Source organism: Perognathus longimembris, chromosome 17 (assembly GCF_023159225.1).
Source record: "Perognathus longimembris pacificus isolate PPM17 chromosome 17, ASM2315922v1, whole genome shotgun sequence".
Lineage (NCBI taxonomy): Eukaryota > Metazoa > Chordata > Mammalia > Rodentia > Heteromyidae > Perognathus > Perognathus longimembris.
Genome location: NC_063177.1, coordinates 53725147 through 53745722, shown reverse-complemented (window position 1 = coordinate 53745722; position 20576 = coordinate 53725147). Strand labels below are relative to the sequence as shown.

At 63.5% G+C, this 20576-nt stretch overlaps 2 protein-coding genes across 2 annotated transcripts; both read right to left on the bottom strand.

The window, feature by feature from the left end:
• Positions 1 to 106: 106 nt before the first annotated feature.
• C17H17orf99 (chromosome 17 C17orf99 homolog) lies at positions 107 to 6305 on the bottom strand. The gene is made up of 6 exons (XM_048365381.1): positions 6207 to 6305; positions 5956 to 5988; positions 2519 to 2818; positions 1254 to 1523; positions 1053 to 1140; positions 107 to 396 (listed from the first exon to the last, which is right to left on the bottom strand). The coding sequence occupies exons 1-6, from the start codon at positions 6238 to 6240 to the stop codon at positions 372 to 374; spliced, it is 750 nt and encodes a 249-aa protein (XP_048221338.1). The 5' UTR covers positions 6241 to 6305; the 3' UTR covers positions 107 to 371.
• Positions 6306 to 10667: 4362 nt separating this feature from the next.
• Positions 10668 to 18519, bottom strand: Tmc8 (transmembrane channel like 8). The gene is made up of 15 exons (XM_048366895.1): positions 18359 to 18519; positions 18120 to 18269; positions 17785 to 17933; positions 17571 to 17656; positions 16692 to 16828; positions 16416 to 16563; positions 15935 to 16105; positions 15642 to 15781; positions 13473 to 13596; positions 13149 to 13246; positions 12812 to 12995; positions 12323 to 12453; positions 12071 to 12229; positions 11480 to 11558; positions 10668 to 10925 (listed from the first exon to the last, which is right to left on the bottom strand). The coding sequence occupies exons 1-15, from the start codon at positions 18517 to 18519 to the stop codon at positions 10743 to 10745; spliced, it is 2100 nt and encodes a 699-aa protein (XP_048222852.1). The 3' UTR covers positions 10668 to 10742.
• Between the last annotated feature and the right edge of the window lie 2057 nt (positions 18520 to 20576).

The window sequence follows — 20576 nt, the reverse complement described above, 5'->3', positions numbered from 1 at the left end:
ACACCACGCTGTGATATACACGGAGATAGCTGAAAGCCCCCCGGAAAGGAATGGAGCAAATGGAAGCGTGAACCCCACCTGCAGACCAAAGTTATTACCTCCGTGCTTGCGTGCCTTAGGTCTCTGAGCTGCACACACCGCTTCTTTGCTCTTCTGTGTCCTCAGACCTACACCAACACCCCCCCCCCACCCCAAGGCATTCCTTTGATCCAAAGATGGGTCCTTCGGTAGGGCCCAGAGGCAAGGCCTGAGTTGCTCCCATGGGACTTTGCACTCATCTTCTGTCACCATCTTGATGACAACGGAGCTGATGCTCTGGGTCAGGCAGGCACGCCTCTCTTCCTCCCTGGGCGGCGGCGAGCCCTCCTGTTTTATGGTGTCAAGCGCCTCTGTGCCCTGGGCAGGAAGACAGGAGGCTTACTCACCCACCAAATGAAGTGGGGTGCTGAATCACCGAGTGGCCAAACATGGTCAGCGGCAGCCACTTGACGGGAGAGAGCAGTGAGGCGTCATGCTTATCCATGAGGATGGCCAGTGGCCAGTGTCACCTGGGAAGTTCAAGGAGGCAGAGGCTGCCCCGGCCCTAGGTCAGCAGGCACTTCACACAGCCATGGAGTGGTGGCCTTGGCCAGAGGACCTCACAGGAAGTCCCGCCCCTGCTTCCGGCGTCACCTGGCAAAGGGTGACCAATGCCTCCACGCGGGGGCAGAACCGCATCTCTCCTGGCCCACCGGGGTCTCAGCAGTCCCACAACAAGCATGGGAAGAGCTGGGCCTGGTGGCTCGCGTCTGTAAGGCCAGCTACTCAGGAGGCTGAGAAGCAAGGACAGAGGTTAAAAGCCAGCCTCTCCGGAAAGTGTGCGAGACGCTTATCTCCGAGTTCAAGACCCAGGACTAGCAGAGAGAGAGAGAGAGAGAGAGGATCCTCTTCCCCAGCAGAGGCTAGTTGACCACTGAAGGGCAGCAGGGGACAGGAAACAGCTTTGTCACATGGGCCCCGGTGGTGGTCAGCAGCTCACCTGCTCCACCCCTGCATGGAGCCGCAGGGCTTACCTAGTCCAGCCAAGCATCCCGGAAGCGATGGCCGCGATGGAGACCAGGCTGCCTGCCAGCACGCACGCGGGTCCCAGGGGCAGCTCCCCTGCGAGGGCGGGCAGTGGGGAGGCCGGGCTGGGCATGGGGCCTTCCATCCCGGGGGTCCCACCCACCTCCCTGCAGGCCCGGTCGCCTTCCAGCCCAGAAGGGCGCACTCACCGGGGGGCACCAGCGTGGGGGCGCTGCTCAGGGCACTGATCCTGTTCTCAGCCTGGCACTGGTACCAGCCCGCTGCCCGGGACAGCTGGAAGGAGAAGTTGGCGGGCTGCCCGTGGGGCGGCCTCTGCCGCATGCAGACATGGCCGTCCTTCCTGACCAGGCGGTAGGTGATGGGGGGACTGCCGGAGGACACCTGGCAGATCACCTCCATGCTGGGGCCCGACCCGCCGTCCCGCAGGGAGAAGTTGGCTTGCAGCTGGGACACTGGCTCTGGTGGGCGGGCAGGGGGGGGGGCGGCACGGACATGGTTGGAAGGCTTAGGCTCTCATAGAAACTGCCCGACAAGCCCAGGGCTTTGTGTTACCGCCGCCTCCCCCAGGCAGCCCCCCGGGATTACCCCGGGTGTCTCAGCTTCTAGCCTGCTGGCAACCGCACTTCCTGTGTGGTGCATTTCAGGTTTCCAGACTTAGGAAATAAAAATACAGCCCGGCACTGGTGGCTCACGCCCATCATCCTGTCTACTCAGGAGGCTGAGATCTGCGGATCGCGGTTCAAAGCCAGCCTCGGCAAGAAAGTCTTTTTTCTTAAGACTTTTATTGCCAATGGACCAGCAGAAAAGTGGAAATGGAAATTGTGTGGCTCAAGTGGTAGAATTCCAGCCTTGAGCAAAAAGGCTAAAGGAGGGGCTGGGAATATGGCCTAGTGGTACAGTGCTTGCCTCCTATACATGAAGCCCTGGGTTCGATTCCCCAGCACCACATATATAGAAAATGGCCAGAAGTGGCGCTGTGGCTCAAGTGGCAGAGTGCTAGCCTTGAGCAAAAAGAAGCCAGGGACAGTGCTCAGGCCCGAGTCCAAGCCCCAGGACTGGCCAAAAAAAAAAAAATGCTAAAGGACAGTGTCCAGGACGGGAGTTCAAGCCCCAGTGTTGGCAGAGAGAGAAGAGGGGGAAGGGAGAGAGAGAAAAGGGAGGGAAGAAAGGAGAATAGAAAGATGGAAAAGGGAGGGGGGAAGGGAAGGAGGGAAGGAAGGAAAGAAGGAAAAAGAGAAAGAAGGGCCTGGCTTCTTAGTCCCCAGTAAGCACCCCCAGACAAGATGGGGTCACATGGGCACGAGTCTGGGCACAGCCTTGGGGCTGGCAGCCTGTGCTCCATTCCCACTGTCCTGCCCTGGACCCCTCTAAGTCCCCCAGGAGCTCCCCATTTGTCTGCCTCCCATGCCGCCCCCCTCCCCTCCCCTCCCCCTGGGGCCCCCCCCCCACTCACTGGCCCACAGCTCCCAGTACATCTGCAGCCCGGTGCTGGGACCGTGGATGCCCGAGGCAGAGGCAGCCTGGCAGGCGTAGGTGAGCAGGTCTGGGCTGGACTTGAGCGTGACGTTGATGTTGAAGTAGGCTGGCTGCGGGGTGTTTATCACCCTCCTGGCCACCAGGGTGTTCCGGCTGGCCAGGAGGGAGTAGGTGATGGGCCGGGGGACCTGGGGCACGTGGCATGTTATAAGCACTCGGCGGCTTTGGGGGTACACCTGCAGGACTTCGTAGGAGATGGAGATGTCTGGGGTGGTACCTAGGAGGTGAAGAATCCAAGGGGGGAGGGAGGGAGGGAGGGAGGGAGAGGGAGGGGAGAAGGAAGAAAGATTGATTTTAAGAAGGAAGAAAGATTGATTTAGCGTATCTGGTTTCAGCTGGGCACTGGTGGCTCACGCCTGTAACCCTAGCTACTCGGGAGGTTGATATCCAGGGAATCACAACCTGAAGCCAGCCAGGGCAGGAAACTTCACGAGACTTTTATCACCCATGAATCACCAGAAAACCAGAAGTGTAGCTATGGCTCAAAGTGGTAGAGCGCTAGCCTTGAGCACAAAAGAGCTCGGAAACAGCACCCAGGCCCTGAGTTAAAGCCCCACAATTGGCAAAAAAAAAAAAAAAGAAAAGAAAAGAAAGACCATGCTGCTGTAAAGCTGGAAGTCAGTATCTCAAGGCCCGTCATCCTAGCTGCTGGGGGGCTGAGATCTGAGGATCAGGACCCAAAGCCAGCCCAGGTAGGAAAGCCCCTGAGACGCTGCTTTTCTCCAATGAGCCACCCCAAAAAGCCAGAAGTAGAGGTGTAGCTGAAGCGGCAGAGCACCAGCCTGGAGCGATACAGCTCAGGGGCAGCGCCCAGGCCCGGAGTTCAAGCCCCAGTACTAGCACATCTATCTGCCCGTGGTAAGCACGGCACAAGCGTTCGGGGCGCCCGGTGCGGTGCGTGTCCTGGGAATCGGGACAGCTGCGGCGGTGGCCTGACACACAGCAGCTTCCATGCCTGGGGTGCCTGGAGGCCAGGGCTGCCCTGAACACCCACAATGCACTGGGCAGCTCTGCAATGGAGAACCAATCCGCCAAGGACAGCAGTGTGGGGCTGAGGGCCAGGCAGAGAGAGTTGCCGGGTCACCTGGAACCAGGATAGCCCCCCTTCCACCCCCACCCCCACCCCCGGCCTGCACAGACACCACCTTCGCGTCTCCTCCTCCGAGTCACCAGCACCCCTGACAGGGTGGGGGCAGGGGATACTTTTCTTCTTTTTTTGGTCTGAGACCAGGACTCAAACTTGGTACTTGATGCTTTTGCTCATTGGCTGGCGCCCTACCAACTAAGCCATGCTTCCAACCTATACTTTTTTCTCTTGGGTCAGTCATGGGGCTTGAACTCAGTGCCTGGCTGTTGTCCCTGAGCTCTTCTGCTCAAGGCTAGCACTCTGCCACTTTGAGCCACAGCGCCCCTTCCAGTTTTCTGGTGGTTCATTGGAGATAAGAGTCTCATGGACTCTGCTGCTCGAGCTGGCTTTGAACTGAGATCCTCAGATCTCAACCTTCTGAGTGACTGGGATTACAGGCGTGAGCCACCAGTGCCTGTCTTTTTTTTTTTAACTTAAAAAAATGTATTGTTATTATAAAGGTGATGTGCAGAAGGGTTACAACAACCTTTTTCTTTTTTGAAAAACAAAAGGTTTTTCATGCAAAATCATTGATTTGAGAATGCAGAGCTACATTTAGATTTAGAGCTGTTCTCTGAGCCTCAGCACTTCCATCAATAGTTATTTCAGTTTGACTCTTGGGACAAAAAGGAGATATCTCCTTAGGACCCACAGACATCTCAGGGGCTGGAAACTCTGGGCTGGGGAACTGGAGATCGGCCTGGGCCCCCTTGCACCTCTTTTGCTCCCTACAAGAAGAGAAATGATCTAGATTTGTAAAAGTAGAAAGGAAAAACTGCCCCGTTTTCATTTCAATGGCCAAGAATAGAAGCTTGTTTGCATAAGTCTTTGGCAGGGCCTTTACTCTCTATTCAAATAAGGTGTGTGTGTGTGTGTGTGTGTGTGTGTGTGTGTGTACTTCGTGCATCAGTAAAGGGCAGTCCATCCCTGATTTAGTAGACAGTTATTAAGCCAGAACATTGGATGCTGTAATGCCACATGTAAAACTGGATAAAGTGCTATCGAGGCCCCCTGGGGACCAGAAGCTAAGCCACATGGAGGCTGGGCTGGGGGGCTGGGGGGCGGGAAGCCTCATTCTACTCATTCTAGGAGAGCAGAGCTCTATTACTAAAGAAAGGACACTGCCAGGCCCTTGTAATCCTAGCTCCTTAGCAGACTGAGATCTGAGGATCGAGGTTCAAAGCTAGACTGGGAAGACAGATCCAAGAGGCTCTTATCTCTAATTAACCATCAAAATGCCGGAAGTGGAGGGGTAGCTCAAGGGGTAGAGCACCGGCCTTGAGCAGGAAAAGTGAAGCAAGAGCATGAAATCTTAAGATCAAGCCCCAGTATATTCTCTCTCTCTCTCTCTCTCTCTCTCTCTCACACACACACACACACACGCACACATCAAGCCCTAGTATATTCACACACACACACACACACACACACACACACACACACATACACACGCACACAGTTCAGTTAGCAGGACTTAGTTGGCTGAGCAGAAGTCACGGGCTGGTTTCCAGAGAACCAGCTATGGCTTTTTTAAGGGCAACACCAAAAATGTATGTGTGTGTCTCCCTCCCTTTCCCGTCCTCTCCCTCCCCCTCCCCCTCTCCCGCAAATGAGGAAATGGCAGTTGAGGCTGTGGCCCCTACGTGAGCAGGAGCGACACCAATGCTCCCATGGGAAGTAGGACAGAGGCTGGTCCAGCGCTGGCCTGTGTCGCTGGCCAGGGTCTGGCAAGGGACAAGACAGCATGGCCGCCGCCTGCCTGCCTGACCCCCCACTGACACAGGGGCTGGGGGGGGCGGGAGGAGAGAGGACAATGAAGAATAGGAAGTGGGCCAGGCTGGGGGGGGGGGGTGGCCGTCACCTCTGCTCCTCCCTGGGGAACTCATGGCTCCCGAGAGGGATTCTGGCTTCTCCCAGCAATCCTCTTGGCCCAAGGGGACCCCTCCTGGGCCAAGACACTCTGCCCCAAGGCGTTCCCCACCCAGCAGACCCACAGGGGAATGCTGCGCTGCCCCACCGAGGGCGCCCCTCCACACCCCAAACAGCAGAGCCCTGCCGCTGTCCCCTGTCCCCAGAAACCCCACCCGCTCAGCCTGCCCTCCCCCCCCCCACCCTGTGCTCTGCAGGGTGGAGGCTGGGTTCCAGAACGGTCCAGCTGGCTCCCCAGCCAAGGCTCACAGATGGGGGGGGGCTCTGACCCAGTCCCTCCAGCACCGCGGGCTACTCACCTTCGGCCTCCTCTTTGGGGAAGCTGCCGGGAGCTGGAAGAGAGAGGACGGGTGAGGGGGCCTCCCCCGGCAGGGGAGCCCCAGCCAGCTGAGCAGGGAGTCCACCGCAGCCCTTCCCCTGAGATGGGCCCAGCCGCCCATTTTTCAGGTGGTAAATAGGGGCCCCGGGGGATGAAGCAGGTTCCCACCCCCTAACATTCCCCCCCCCCCGGCCCTGGCAGCCCTTCCCAAGGTGTCCCCCCCCCCCTCACCCAGCACGGCCAGGCAGAGCAGCGAGAGCAGCATCCTGCCTGTCAGTGGGGCCGCAGGGGCCGCTCAGACTCCACCGAGCTGCCTGCCTGGAGGCCCCTCCGCCCTGGGCCCCCGACATGCTCCCTGGGTGCGGCCTGCAGGGTGAAGATAATCTGGAGGCTGCAACTCCCCAGGTCCCCCCCCCCCCCCCAGTCCTGCAGGCCCAAAGCAGCCCTGGCTCCCCTAGAAGCGGGCGGCGTCTGGGCCTTGGCGCCATGGCGGCTGAGGACTCTGGACGCTTGGGAGGTGGGGAAGTGAGGTCCTGGGTGCGAGGTGCAGGTGGGCGATTCCCACGCGGGGCCTCGCAGGCTGCCCGGCAGCCTCCGCCCCAATGCCAGCGGCTCACATCTCAGCACCAGGCGGGCACCTGGTAGGTGGCCCACGTCGCACCCGGCCCTAAGCTAAACCAGAGCTGGTCCCCCGGGAGAGAGACGGGGCGGGAGCCAGAGGACGGCACAGCGAGAGCCTGAGGCTCACTTAGGCAAAATAAAGACTAAGCCGGGGGCTGGAGAGGTGGCTTAGTGGTAGAGCGCTTGCCTTGTATACATGAAGCCCTGGGTTCGATTCCTCAGCACCACATATACAGAAAACGGCCAGAAGTGGCGCTGTGGCTCAAGTGGCAGAGTGCTAGCCTTGAGCAAAAAGAAGCCAGGGACAGTGCTCAGGCCCTGCAGCTGCTTTTACATGGCAGAGTCACCCGCCTGCCACCAGGTGACTGTCAGGCTGCAGTATCACTGCTGCCCAGTGCCTGACCGGAGGAAGACAATGGCAGCTCGGCCCCTTTCCATTGTTGGGGTGCCACCGAAGCCCACTGTGAGGTTGGGCTGTGTCGGGGAGCGGCAGCTGGAGGGCGGGAAAAGTCAATGCAGACATCAGGTCACTTGTAGACCCGCTGTGTGGCCGGCGGTCAGCTCTGCCTCCTGCCACCCACCAGCCCTGGGAATCACACCTGCCATCCCTTCTCTACTTCTCTTTCTCCCACATCCCCTTCCCACAGTTCCTTCTTGCCTCTGCTGGGGCGGGAGAAGGGAGCGAGGACTGAGGGAGACACCAGGAAAAGGAAAAAGAAAAAGGGGAAGAGGGAGTCTGGCCACATTGAGGTCTCAGGCCGAAGGCTGTCTGGTGTCTAAAGACCCAAAACTGGGGAGGAACAGGAAACCCAGGCGTCTTCTCTTTGAGTATCTCAGCCAGATGCAGAGGCCAGAGCCTGGGGCTGACTCCAGGGGCATCCTTGCCGGGCCTTGGTGGGCGCCTTTCCTGTGGGACCTGGGGTCCCTGATTTGGGGTGGGGCCAGACGTCTGTCCCCACAGGGAGACCGGGGCTGGTCAGGGCCGTTCTCGCCATCCCCTGAGGTTACCTGCGGGCCCCTTGAGAGGTTCTTAGCGGTTCTAAAAGTTCCCTTGTCCCCACCACACACCGCCGCTTTGTGATCTCCGCCTCTCGGGGCTGGTCTCCATGGCAGAAGGCCGTCCCACCGTCTTTGTGGTTCCTGAATGTCTGGATCTTGGAAGGGTCCCAAGGGTGGAGACACAGTCTGGGCCATCGTGGCCAGAAGAGCTGAGAAGAGGCCTCCCAGGCCTGCGAGGGTCCCGCCACCCCTGCGGGTGGGTGGCTGGGGTGCCTGCCCCCCATCCCCACCCCCCGTGAGCCCTGTACTTGGCTCGCAGGCCTCTCACTTCCCCAGTGTGGCTCCTGGGCGGAGCAGGCCTGTCATTTCACCACCCGCACGTCCACAGTCAGGAATTGAAGGTGTGCGCCGCGACGCCAGATCAAAAACAAACACCACTGCAGGGCACGGGTCTCGCATGTCCTCACCTACAAGGTCGGAGCAAGGCCGCAGAACTGGCGTTTCCAACCAGTTCCCACCCAAGCGCCGAGGCTGCTGGGAGTCTAGCTGCTGAGGGATCCTGTGTCACCTGCCCCCGGGCCACATGAACCAGCTCCCAGGGGAGCCTATGTCCCTGGTGGCCTCCTTGGCAGAGCCTGGGTTAGCAGCCCTTGATCTGCCTTCGCTGTGGTGCAGGGCGAGAGAAGGCCAGCCAGGGAGGAAATGAACTGGCCACGTCTAAGTGTCACCCGAGAAGCCTCTAGCGCCAAGGGCTTCCGGCCAAAGCCACCTGGGTTCTTTACCCACACGGGAATCTGGCCAGGCGTTGGGCCCCCAGGGAGCTGGAGACATTAAAGCACATCCCAGGATTCTTCCAGAGCTTCCCTCTCCATCTCAGCAGCCCGCAGGTCACCTGGCTGCTTTCAAATGTCCCGGGCCTGGGCTGCTGGCTGTCCCTGATCCAGTCACCTCAGAGTGGCTGGGGGGGACAGCTTTGCAAGTGTTCTCTGAGGCTCCAGGCTGGGAGCGATGGGTTCAGAGCACTGCAGCATGGGGTGGGAGTGGGGAGCAGAAGGCTTAAGGAGTTTTTTGCTTTGTTCCTCCTCCTTCTCCTCCTCCTCCTCTCCCCCCCCCTCCTTCTTCTTCTTCCCAGTCCTGGGGCTTGAACTCAGGGCCTGATCACTGTCCCTGGCTTCTTTTGGCTCAAGGCTAGCACTCTGCCTCTTGAGCCGCAGCTCTACTTCTCTCTTTTTTTTTTTTTTTTGGCCAGCCCTGGGCCTTGGACTCAGGGCCTGAGCACTGTCCCTGGCTTCTTTTTGCTCAGGGCTAGCACTTTGCCACTTGAGCCACAGCGCCACTTCTGGCCGTTTTCTGTATATGTGGTGCTGGGGAATTGAACCCAGGGCCTCATGTATATGAGGCAGGCACTCTTGCCACTAGGCCATATCCCCAGCCCCGCAGCTCTACTTCTGATTTTTCTGTATATGTGGGGCTGAGGAATCGAACCCAGGGCTTCATGCATGCTAGACGAGCACCCTTGCCACTAGGCCACATTCCCAGCCCTGTACTGGTTCTTGAACTCAGGGCCTGGGGCGCTGTCCCTGAGCTTTTGTGCTCAAGGCTAGTGCTGGACAACTTGAGCCACAGCTCCACTTGTGGTTTTTCTTGGAGTTAGTGAATTGGAGATGAGAGACTCCTGGAGAGCCAGGCACTGGAGGCTCACGCCTGCAATCCTAGCTACTCCTGAGGCTGAGGTCTGAGGATTGTGGTTAGGAGCCAGCCTGGATAGGAAAGTCAATGAGACTGTTATCTCCAATTAATCACAGAGAAAGCCTGAAGTGGTGCTGTGGCTGAAGTGTTGCTGCCAGTGCCTGGATAAGAAAGGATTTTTATTTTTGTCGGTTGTAGGACTTGATCTCAGACCTGGGTGCTATCCATGAGCTTTTTCGCTCCAGGCTACCGTTCTACCACGTTGAGCCATAGCACCACTTTGGTTTTCTGGTGGTTCATTGGAGATAAGAGTATCATGGCCTTTGCTGCCCAGGCTGGTTTTGAACCGCAGTTCTCAGATCTGAGCCTCCCGAGTAGCTGGGATGAGGGACGTGAGCCACCGGTGCCTCGCTAAAGAAAGGATTCTTGAACAGGCTTAGACACCTGAACCATGGCTCTGGACAGCACCCCAGTCCTGTCTTGGCAACCTTGGCGGTCCTGCCACCTTCCCAAGCCCCTGGTGGAGGAAGCCCACACCCCGGGCGGCGACCCTTCTGTGAGCAAACTGCATGCGTGCCTTCCTCTGCTAGCATTTATGCACACCGTGAGACATCCGATAAAAAAATAGAAAATTTAAAGAGATTACACAGAGACACAGGCAGAAACTCCCACGCGTCCTTGCTGCTGCCTTTGGGGCTGAGCCTCTCTTTGGACATCCGTGCTGGATGGCGGCCAGGGGCCTGGGCCCGGGGAGCGGGGGGAGGCGCGGGGAGGCGCGGGGAGGCCCGGGAGGCGCGGGGAGGCGCGGGGAGGCGCGGGGAGGCCCGGGAGGCCCGGGGAGGCGCGGGGAGGCGCGGGAGGCCCGGGAGGCCCGGGGAGGCGCGGGGAGGCGCGGGAGGCCCGGGAGGCGCGGGAGGCCCGGGAGGCCCGGGGAGGCGCGGGGAGGCCCGGGAGGCGCGGGAGGCGCGGGGAGGCCCGCGAGGCGCGGGGAGGCGCGGGGAGGCGCGGGGAGGCGCGGGAGGCGCGGGAGGCCCGGGAGGCCCGGGAGGCGCGGGAGGCCCGGGAGGCGCGGGGAGGCCCGGGAGGCGCGGGGAGGTGCGGGAGGCCCGGGAGGCGCGGGGAGGCCCGGGAGGCGCGGGGAGGCCCGCGAGGCGCGGGGAGGCGCGGGGAGGCGCGGGGAGGCCCGGGAGGCCCGCGAGGCGCGGGGAGGCGCGGGGAGGCGCGGGGAGGCTCGGGAGGCGCGGGAGGCCCGGGAGGCGCGGGGAGGCCCGGGAGGCGCGGGGAGGCCCGGGAGGCGCGGGGAGGCGCGGGGAGGCTCGGGAGGCGCGGGAGGCCCGGGAGGCGCGGGAGGCGCGGGAGGCCCGCGAGGCCCGCGAGGCCGGGGCTACAGCTCCGCGCCGCTGGGGAAGCGGAACCTGGGAGCGGGGGCCTGGGCACCGGGCGGCCTGGAGCGCGAGCTCAGCGAGGTGGGGGGGCCCGGGGAGGGCCGGGCAGGGGGCTGCTGGGGCCCGGGGAGCCCGGGCACGGGAACCCGGGGCAGATGGACCGCGGCCGCGAGGCTCGGGAGGGAGGGGCTCCGGGGTCCGGCTCCGTCAGCAGCCGCGACAGGTCCTCCACCAGGTGCCACTTCTCCCGGACTTGCTGCGAGGGGAGGGAGGGAGGGGCGAGGGGGCGGGGGCGAGCGGAACTTCCTCTTACAGGGCCGGCCAGAGCCAGCCCCGACGGACCGACCGAGGACATGCTCAACAGACTCTGCCCGAGGCCACGCCCCAAGACCCGCCCCCAGGCCAGCCGAGGCCACGCCCCACGAGACCCGCCCCCAGGCCAGCAGAGGCCACGCCCCACGAGACCCGCCCTCACACCCAGGCCTCGCCGCCACAAGACCCGCCCCCAAACCGAGGCCACGCCCCACAAGGCCGCACCTTCAGCAGTATAGCCCCAGAACCTCAAGAGTGGATGGGAGGGCTCCCCACTGGCTCCCCACCCCCATCCCCCCTAGCCCCCCATCCCCCCTACTCCCACCCCCCAAGGCCAAATTCTTTTTTTTTTGCCAGTCCTGGGCCTTGAACTCAGGGCCTGAGCACTGTCCCTGGCTTCTTTTTTTGCTCAAGGCAGCGCCACTTCTGGCCTTGCGGCCCACACACCCTGAAAACATCTCTGGAGGTGGGTTCCCCCCAAAGCCGGTGGCCACTCACCCAAACCAGCTGCTTCCGGAGCCCATCGATGGCCCTGGCGTTGGCCTGGGACTGGGAGATGCACACGGTCAGGACCAGGCTTTGGGGCGGGCAGGACTCAAGGTCAGTCACATGTTAGTTCACAAGGCCTCCACTCTTTTTTTTTTTTCTGCCAGTCCTGGGGCTTGAACTCAGGACCTTGAGCTCTCACTTGGCTTTTTCACACAAGGCTGGCATGCTATCAGTTAGCCATCCCTCCATTTCCAGCTTGTGCTGGTCAAATGGAGATAAGAGTCTCCCGGACTTTCCTGCCTGGGCTGGCTTTGAACCTCCTTCCTCAGATCTCAGTCTCCTGAGTAGCTAGGAGGACAGGCGTGAGCCACCAGCACCAGCTCCCTAATGTTTCTTCAAATAGATCCCCGCGTCTTCTCTCTGTACACAGCCATATCTGAAGAGAAGACCCCTCTCCGCTTCCGCCCCCAGCCCCTCCCGGCCTGTCCTGCAGCACTGGGGAGCACCTGAGGCCCCCGGGGCACCCGCTTTACTGGACCCACCACCGGGGAAGGAAGGATGCTGGGGGGGGGGCTTCTCCACCCACGGCCCAGCGCGCACCTGAGCAGCAGGAGCAGCGGGAAGCTGAAGGCTTGGGAGCCGAGGTAGCCGAGGGCTTGCTGGGCGGGGAGCGGCAGCTGGAGGGCCACCAGCTCTGGGACCACCTGCCAGGGGGCCGAGTAGTTGGTGAAGAGGCCGCAGTCCCAGGAAGAGTGAGTGCTGGGAGGTGGAACAGACAGTGCGGTCAGCACCCCCACTAAGAGCTCCCCAACAGCCCCCCGCTAAGAGCTCCCCAACAACCCCCCCCCGCACCTGCTGACCACGTAGACCAGGGGCACTGCGGCCAGCAGCAGGCCCAGGAGGAGCATCAGCTGGAAGAAGAAGGTGGAGCTGGAGGCGCGGAAGAGCCGGGGGGACGCCCTGCAGTTCCTCAGGAGGGTGTACTGGGGGTAAGCAAGGATACACGGGAGGATTTAGGGGTGCCGCGCCCCAGTGCGGGGGCTTGGGCACTGTCCCTCAGCTTGCTCATTCTGCGACACGAGCCACAGCTCCGTTTCTAGCTTCTTGCTGGTTAATGGAGAGTCTCACACACTTCCCTGCCCGGGGTGGCTTTGAGCCACCTTCGTAGTGAGGATTACAGGCCGAGCCCCCGGGCTCGGTGTGATAAACAGGGTGTGGCCGTCCGCACAGGGGCGGACCACCGTTCCTGAGGTCCGGGGAGAGGGGGGCGGCAGGGGCAGGCAGGGGCAGCTTGGCTCTGCCGGGCTCACGGCTCCCTCCAGCCGGGGGCCTGGGCCTCACCTTCTTGATGTAGAAGGTGAGGAAGAGGAAGACGCTGTTGAGGAGGGGCAGCAGGGGGCAGTAGAAGAGGCCCATCCACGTGACCGTCTGGCCAGCCACAATGTCCAGCACGTTCTTGGGCACCAGGAACTCCTCCCGGTCCAGCCAGGTCCAGAAGCGGCCGGAGAGCCGCTCCACCAGCAGCCTGGCGCGGGCACAGAGTCCAGGGCTCGGCGGGGAAGGGCGTAAGGGCCCCTGTGGCCGAGGCCCAGCACCCCTTCCCCAGGCCAGGCCAGGCCCCCCCTCGGGGGTGGCCTCTGGCCGGTTCCCGCCCCTGGGGTGTCCCCACCTGGCTCACCTCCGAGGCAGGCTGACCAGGAAGGCGAAGGCCACGGTGAGGAGGAAGTTGAAGGTGATCAGCTTGTACAGCTCCTCGCCCACCGAGTTCTCCCAGCACTGCGGGGCACAGGGAGCGCCCGTCACTGTCCCCAGGCACCCCAGGCTCTCTTCCCGCCTCCCACTGGTGAGGGACTCGTGTGTAGGAGACTGGCATGACCTTGGGGATGACCTCAGGGACATTGTCAGCACAGAGAGCTCCGGGCCAGGGCCGCCAGGCCTCCTCCTTCCAGAGGGGGACGAGGAGACGGGGGTGGGGGGGGCAGGGATGGGCTTTGCCGGCCACCTGGTAGTCACAGGCGTTGTAACCGTAGGGCTCGCAGCTGCTCCCGTCTCTGCCAATGCACAGCACAGTCTGACCCAGGGAGAAGGAGAACATCCCCAGGCTGGCCAGCTTCAGCACCACGCACCTGGGGGGGGGGGGCAGGAGGGAGTCAGAGGGTACCAGGCTGCTGTCAGTGAGACCTCATGTCGGGCCCCGGGCCCCGCCTCCTCCAGCCCACTCCACCTGCGGCAATGTTCCAGAGTTTCTAGGTGACTCATGGCGGAAGGTCCTGTTGGTAAACCTGTCTGGGAAGCCCAGCCCAAGAGAAGCTGGACCTCGCCGTGTTACTCAAGCTGGACAGGGCTTCCTTTCCTTTTTCTTTTTTGGAATTACTGGAGTTTGAACTTGGGGTCTCAGGCTTACTCCACTCATTGAGCTACTCCTCAGCCTGATTTCTTTCCTCCCTCCCTCCCTTCATTACTCCCTCCCTCCCTTCATCCCTCCCTCCCTGCCTTCCTTCTTCCCTCCCTCCATCTCTTCCTCCCTTCTTTGCAGGTACTAGGGCCTCAAGACTGCTCAGCTTGCCGGGCCGGTGCTCTACCGCGTGAGCCACGCCTCCAACCTTCTTTTTGTGCTGGTTATTTTGGAGATGGAAGCCTCCAGGCTTTTTCCGCCCAGCTTGGCTTGGAACCATGAGCCCCAGACCTCGTCCTCCTGAATAACTGTGACTCTAGACCGAAGCTACCAGTGCCCAGCTGGGGAATTTACTTTCTGACCAAATTTTTGCCTTTTGAGCATTTTGAATTAAAAACCCTTTTGCTGGCTACGTAGCCGGGCGGGTCACATGGTGCGTTAGCCTCCCAAGGCTGGGGTACGGGTGTGTTTCTCCACCACCCCCCTCCCCCCGGGGTATCCCCAATCTCTCACTTCATGCTGTGTGTATTTATAACCTGTTTCTCAAAAAGTGTGCTTGGGAGGGTAAGTGGCCACACACGGAGGGACAAAGAGTGACAAAGGCGGCAGTGGCACTCACTAGACACTGTTGAGAAGGAGCTACACAACTTGTGTGTGGGAGGGGGAGTTAAAGACAATAGAGGGGGCTGGGGATATGGCCTAGTGGCAAGAGCGCTTGCCTCCTATACATGAAGCCCTAGGTTCGATTCCCCAGCACCACATATATAGAAAACGGCCAGAAGTGGCGCTGTGGCTCAAGTGGCAGAGTGCTAGCCTTGAGCAAAAAGAAGCCAGGGACAGTGCTCAGGCCCTGAGTCCAAGACCCAGGACTGGCCAAAAAAAAAAAAAAAAAAAAGACAATAGAGGGAGGGAAGGGGGGACATTGCTCTACTCTTTGCCTGCCTTCTGTAACAGTGTAACCCTCTGTACATCCCCTTTAAAGTAACAATGTTTTTAAAAAAAGAAAACTTGAAAGCAAGTGAGTTGGCCCTGAAGAAAGCAGAGGAAGACCAGGGGTGGGCTGGGCAGGGTGGGGGTGGCAGGAGGGGAGAGGAGAAGCTCCCCGAGATTAGGGGGTGGCTATAGAGGAGGATTTGGGGGGGAGGGGGGTCCAAACTGGAATCAGACCACGTGCTGAGAGGGGAATTGGCAGCGCCTGGGGGGAGGTAGGCTTGTGTCTGAACTTTGCACCCCAAAGGTTTCATGGAGATGACTTTGAGCAGCGCCTCACCCCCGGGCACCTCCGCAATGGATGGGCACAGCCTAGCTTTCCTAGCTCAAGGACAGAGCACGAGGCCCTGGCACAAGAAGCTGTGTGCAGCCTGCGTGGCTGGATTGTTTTTTTTGGGGGGGGCGGCGGAGGGGTCGGTCATGGGGCTTGAACCACTTGAGCCACAGCGCCACTTCAGGTTGTCTGGTGGTAAATTGGAGATGAGCGTCTCATGGGCTTTCCTGCCCAGCCTGCCTTTGAACTGTGGTCCTCAGACCTCGGCCTCCTGGGTAGCTAGAATGACGGGCGTGGCGCCCGGCTTGCGTTGCGGGATTTTGAAGTGTGGGAAGTCGCCTCCCCTGCCCCAGCAGCCTGTTGCCACTCTCGGCCAGCGCTGGTGGCCTGGGACGCACGCACAAGGTTTGTGGAAGTACCACCCCACCCCTGTGGTGCAGCAGCGGCCTCGGGGGCCTCCCTGGAGGAGGGGACCGGGCATCAGGGGACAGTGCCCCTTCCCCGGGGCTCACCAGAACAAGGTGAGGTTGACCTCGGTGCTTGGAGCGTAGTTCTCCAGCTGGACCAGGATCACAAACAGCTGGGGGCCCAGGAAGTTGACCAGGGCGATGACTCCAGGGGGCAGGTACTGGAGCACCACAAACACGGACTCCTGCGGGGGGCAGAGGGTCAGGGCCCGGGGGGCACGGCCTTTCCCGGGGTCTCTCCCGGCAGGGCCGGAAGCTCATTGGGATGTCGGCCATGACCTCGTGGTCACCACCGCTTTGGCCACTCTGTTCCTCCACATGTGCCAAAGCCCCCGCACCTCCTTGTTGTCCTGTGAGTACTTGGTGGCCCAGAAGATGGCGCTAATGGCCCCGGCCACCAGGAGAAAGATGAGGACGTTGACCCGCAGGTAGGAGAGCAGATGGCAGGCCCTTTGGGCGCGGGACTGCTGCTGGCTCAGCAGGAAGCGGCGATCTTCGTCCAGCTCCACCTGCGGGCGGGGCAGGGGTGAGGAGCGGGGGGGGGGGAGAGGGGACCCCAAGGGGGCTCCATGACCCCTCAGCCACCCAGTCACTCACTAGCCCCCCCATTCACTCAGACCCACTCATGACAGAGTCACACACACACACGCACGCGCATCGAGTCCTACTTGTCCCTGCGTTCACAGCGTAACAGCACATCACACACACACGGTCACAGGGCCTCCCCACAGGCACGCGCGTGTGCACACACGCCGACTCCGGCCCCCACAGGCCGCCCGTGTCATCTCGTGCTCTCGTCACAGTCGCCCGGGCCCCCACCTTGAGCTCGTTGCTGATCTCGTGGGTCTTGATGGCGGCCGCCTCTCGGCCCCGGATGCAGAAGTCCCAGGAGGAGAAGAGCTTGGCGCTCAGCGGCGCCCTGTAGTCCTGGCCCAGGAGCAGCCTCTGCGGCAGCCCCTTCACCATCCTGGGAGGAGGCGGGGCACGCTGCTGCAGGGCCATGGGGACCCAGGGGCGGCCCGGAGGGTTCTCACTCGCCTGGGGGGGGGGCAGCCGCTGGGGGAGGGGAAGGAGGCCCCGTGCCCCCCCTCTTACCGACGCAGAGTCCTGCAGAAGCACAGGAGCAGGCAGGCCAGCGGGCTGAGCAGGTAGGCCAGGCGGAGGCTGTACCCAGAGCGGCTCTCGGGCCCTGCCCGGTAGGCCCCATAGAAGAGGTAGGTGTTGCTGAAAGCCTGGGGACAGGGGTGCAGACTCCTGAGCTCACCCAGGTGAGGAGTGTCCCCTCCCTCCGTGTGTGTGACTGTGTTGGGGATGAACTCAGGGCTTTGCACTCTCCCTGTGCTTTTTGGTTCAAGGCTGACACTCTACCACTTGAGCCACAATTCTATTTCTGGCTTTCTGTGGGTTACTTGGAGATAATAATCTGACGGCCTTTTCTTCTCTGGCGGGCTTCAAACCTTGCCGTTCAGATCTCAGCCTCCAGCGGAGCTGGAGTTACAGGCGTCAACGACCAGCAGCAGGTGCTTTGTTTGATTGTTGGATTCTTTTTTTTAGGTAACCTAGACTGCTGGCCTCTGGATCCCCGCACCCCAGGGCCCTAAATGGTGTGAGACTTGCTGACCTGAGAGTATCTTACAGAGGCTCAGAGAGGCCATACAACTTAATCAAGGTCACTCAGCTTTGCATCCATAAACCCACTCTCCCCATGACTTTCAGGAATTAGGGGGTGCTTAGTACAGAGGCCTTTGTCCTTTGTACTCCCATCCCTGGAGAGGGCTCTGAAGACCCTGAAAGCACATGTGCTTGGATCTATGCAGGGCTGTGGTCTCTGCCTCTCTCGGATCCCTTGGCTAGCCCGAATAAGACCTCCTGCCACCACAAGCCAAAATGCCCTGCGGGGGGGTGGGGGGAGTCCTCTTAGACCGGACCCCTCCCCCAAGCCTCATGAACCCTGGCCAGGACAACCTTACTTACCCTGCCAGTTAAGACATTCCAGAATTGATGGTGGAACTTGGGAATGGCACTGTGTGGCTCCCGGCTGTCGGGGCACTGGAGGGCTGCTGAGGACGGACAGCCAGCAGGCCCAGGTCACCAAGACTCGGGTGACACTTGGCCCTTCTCCCTCTGAGCGCCCCCGGGCCTCCTCCCCCACCCCCGCCGCCTCCCCACGGGATGGCCCCGAACTTACTGAGGTCCAGGGCGGGGCCTGGGGCCGGGGGTGGAGCCAGGCCAGGGGCAGCAGCACGAGGCAGGCGGGGAGCAGCATGGTGAGCAGGTTGAGCAGCAGCAGGAAGCGAAGGAAAGTGAAATAGGACTGGATGCCGGTGCCAAAGAGGCCTGCGGGGAAGGGCGAGGGGGCGCTGGGGAGGGCGCCGAGGAGCCCGCGGCGCGGCGGCCCGGTCTCCCGCGTGGGGCTGCGGTACCGCGCTCGGCCGCCAGGGGGGCACCCGACGGGGCGGGAGGGGGAGGGCGCCCCCCACCCCTCGCCTCCTCTCCGGACCCGGGGCGGGCACGGGCTCCTACCCCCGATCTCGTAGAGCGCCCCCTCCCAGAGCCCGAAGCCCCGGGACAGCCGCTGCGCCGCCTCCGCCAGGCGCCGTCCGAACGCCCGCCGCCCGCGCCGCCACCTCCGCCAGCACGAGGCCCCGCGCGCCCTCGGGTTCCCGCAGCTTCCTGGGGCCGGGGGAGACCAGGGCTGGGCTCAGTCCCCTGCCCCGCGCCCCTCCCCCCGTCCCCCCTCCCCCCTCCCCCCGGGCACCCACCGGACGAGGCGCCGGTCCACCATGGCGTAGGGCAGCGTCCGCAGGGGCGCGCGGGACGCGCACAGCCGCTCCAGCTCCTGCGCCCACAGCGCCTCGCCCGCACGCCCGGGCTCGGGGTTCCCGGGGGTGTCCTCCACTCGCGCGGACCCCTGCTGCCACATTGCGGCCGCAGGCTGGGCTGGGCTGGGGGGGCCGGCCGTGACCCCGGCGCGCAGGAGGAACGAGGGCACACAGCACCCCAGAATGGATACGCGGGGGGGGGGGGGTCCTTCCGTGCTCCCTCCCGGCCCTACCGAGAAGGGAGGGGCCCCCTCAGGCGCCCGCAGACCCCAGGTCCTCAAGCCTCGCCCCCCCTCCTCTGTCCACACTGCGTGGGGCTCACCTGGAGACCGGGTCCAAGCTCCCCGAGGGCCCCCCCACGCCAAGGGGGCTGGGCGAGAGCCGAGGGGGTCACATGACAGGAACCCCGGCTCCCCCCGCGTCTCCTCTCCTCGCCGGCTCCCCCCCTTCCCCGCAGTTTCCTGCACCCCAGCTGAGGCCCAGCAGGCACTTCCTGCGCAGACCCGGGGCGCAGGTAAGGAAGGGGTGGGTGCCGACGAGGGGTGGCCCGGGAGGGATCCGTGCGCGCCCTCCCCATCCACGACGGCCCGCGCTGCTGGGTGAGATCACCCCGGCCCGGCGGGCTCCGGCCCCGGCCGCGAGCTGACCCCGGGGTGCTGCCTCTTATCTGCCTGCCGCACCCGAAGTGCAAGCGAGGCTCCCCAGCCCCGGGCTGACTTCTGAACTTCCCGCCGCAGGGCCGGCACCACCCACCCCACCCACCCTCAGCCAGGTCCACCCTGAGAGCTTGGGCCCAGGCCAGCGCCGGTGGCCGCCTCGGCCACTCGCCCTCGGGTCGCCCGGTCGGCTGGCAGCCTTGCCTGTCTCCCGAGGTTCTGGGTTCTCGCCCCCCCGGCCCCCCCCTGCCCTCTGGTTTCCAGGACCCCGCAGTGCCAAGCCCAAGCCGGCGCAAGGGGGCTGTGGCGCTGGGTGGCATCAGGATGTCCCCGGTCCCCACTGGGGTCTGGGGCAGGAGGCCCTCGGGTTAGGCCTCACTTAGGTCAGGCAAGGTGTTTCTGGGCGTTGAGGGACGGGAAGCTCTCCGCCCCCCTCCGCCTGCCCGGTGACCGCACCCCGCACCCCGCATCCTTTCTGGAGCCCCATTCTCCGTCCAGGAGGGCCCTGCCCGCCGCGGGGCGCGGAGCGGGGCGGGTCTCCAGGGGCCTCCGGCGGCGGGGCTCCCAGCGGGCTCAGGCGGGCGCTGGCTGCGGATCCCGGGTGGGACGACCCTCAGCCCGGCTCCTTATCCGGGAGGGGGGGAAGGCGAGTGGGAGGGCGCCCTCCCCTCCTCCCCTCCTCCGGCTGCCCAGCCGCGCAGCCCACACGCAGGGAGAGCCGCGGGCACCGCGCCCTGCGCGTCGGGGGCGCGGGCTGAGCCCCGGTGCGCAGGCGGGGGGCGGGGGGGCGGGCCCGGGGGGCCGGGGCGCAGGAGGAGGAGTTGCCCGCGACGGGTTGGGGTTTGCCATCCCCCGGCCCTGGGGGGTTCGCGTCCCCCTTTGAGCCCCACAAACACGGGGGCCTCCACCGAGAGGGCTGGCGCCCGTCCCCAGGCGGCTCAGCCTCGCCGGGGCGCGGGGAGGCGGCGGCGGCGGCGGGCGTGGGGGGTGGGGAGGCGCGGGAGGCGCGTTCGCGGCCCGGTTCCCGGGGCGGGGCGGGGCGGGGGCGGGGCCGCGGCGGCGGGAGCCGTCACGTGACCGGCCAGGCCCGGCCGCCGCCACGTGAGCGCCGCCGAGTCTCCGGCCGCCGGGACCCGGACGGACCGCGGCGCTCCCGACGGCCCTTGCGCGGGCAGGTGAGGCGGCGCAGCCCCGCCCCGCGGCGCCGCCAGGTGAGCGGCGGCGGGGGAGCTCGGGGTCCCCCCGCCCCCCCCACCCCGGGTCTCCACGGCGGGCGGGCTCGGGCCGGGTCCGGCGGGGCCGGGGCGGCCGCGGAGCGGCTCCGAGGGCGCCCCCGCCCCGGGTTCGAGGCTGGGCGGCGGCTCTTCCGGGGCGCGGGTTCCTGGAGGTCCTGCGGGCCGCGAGCCGCCTGGCCCGGGCTCAGGATTGGGGCGCCCCGAGCACGACCCGCCCCGACGTGGGGGACGCCCGTCCGCGGGGCCGCCACCGACGGGGCCCGGCCC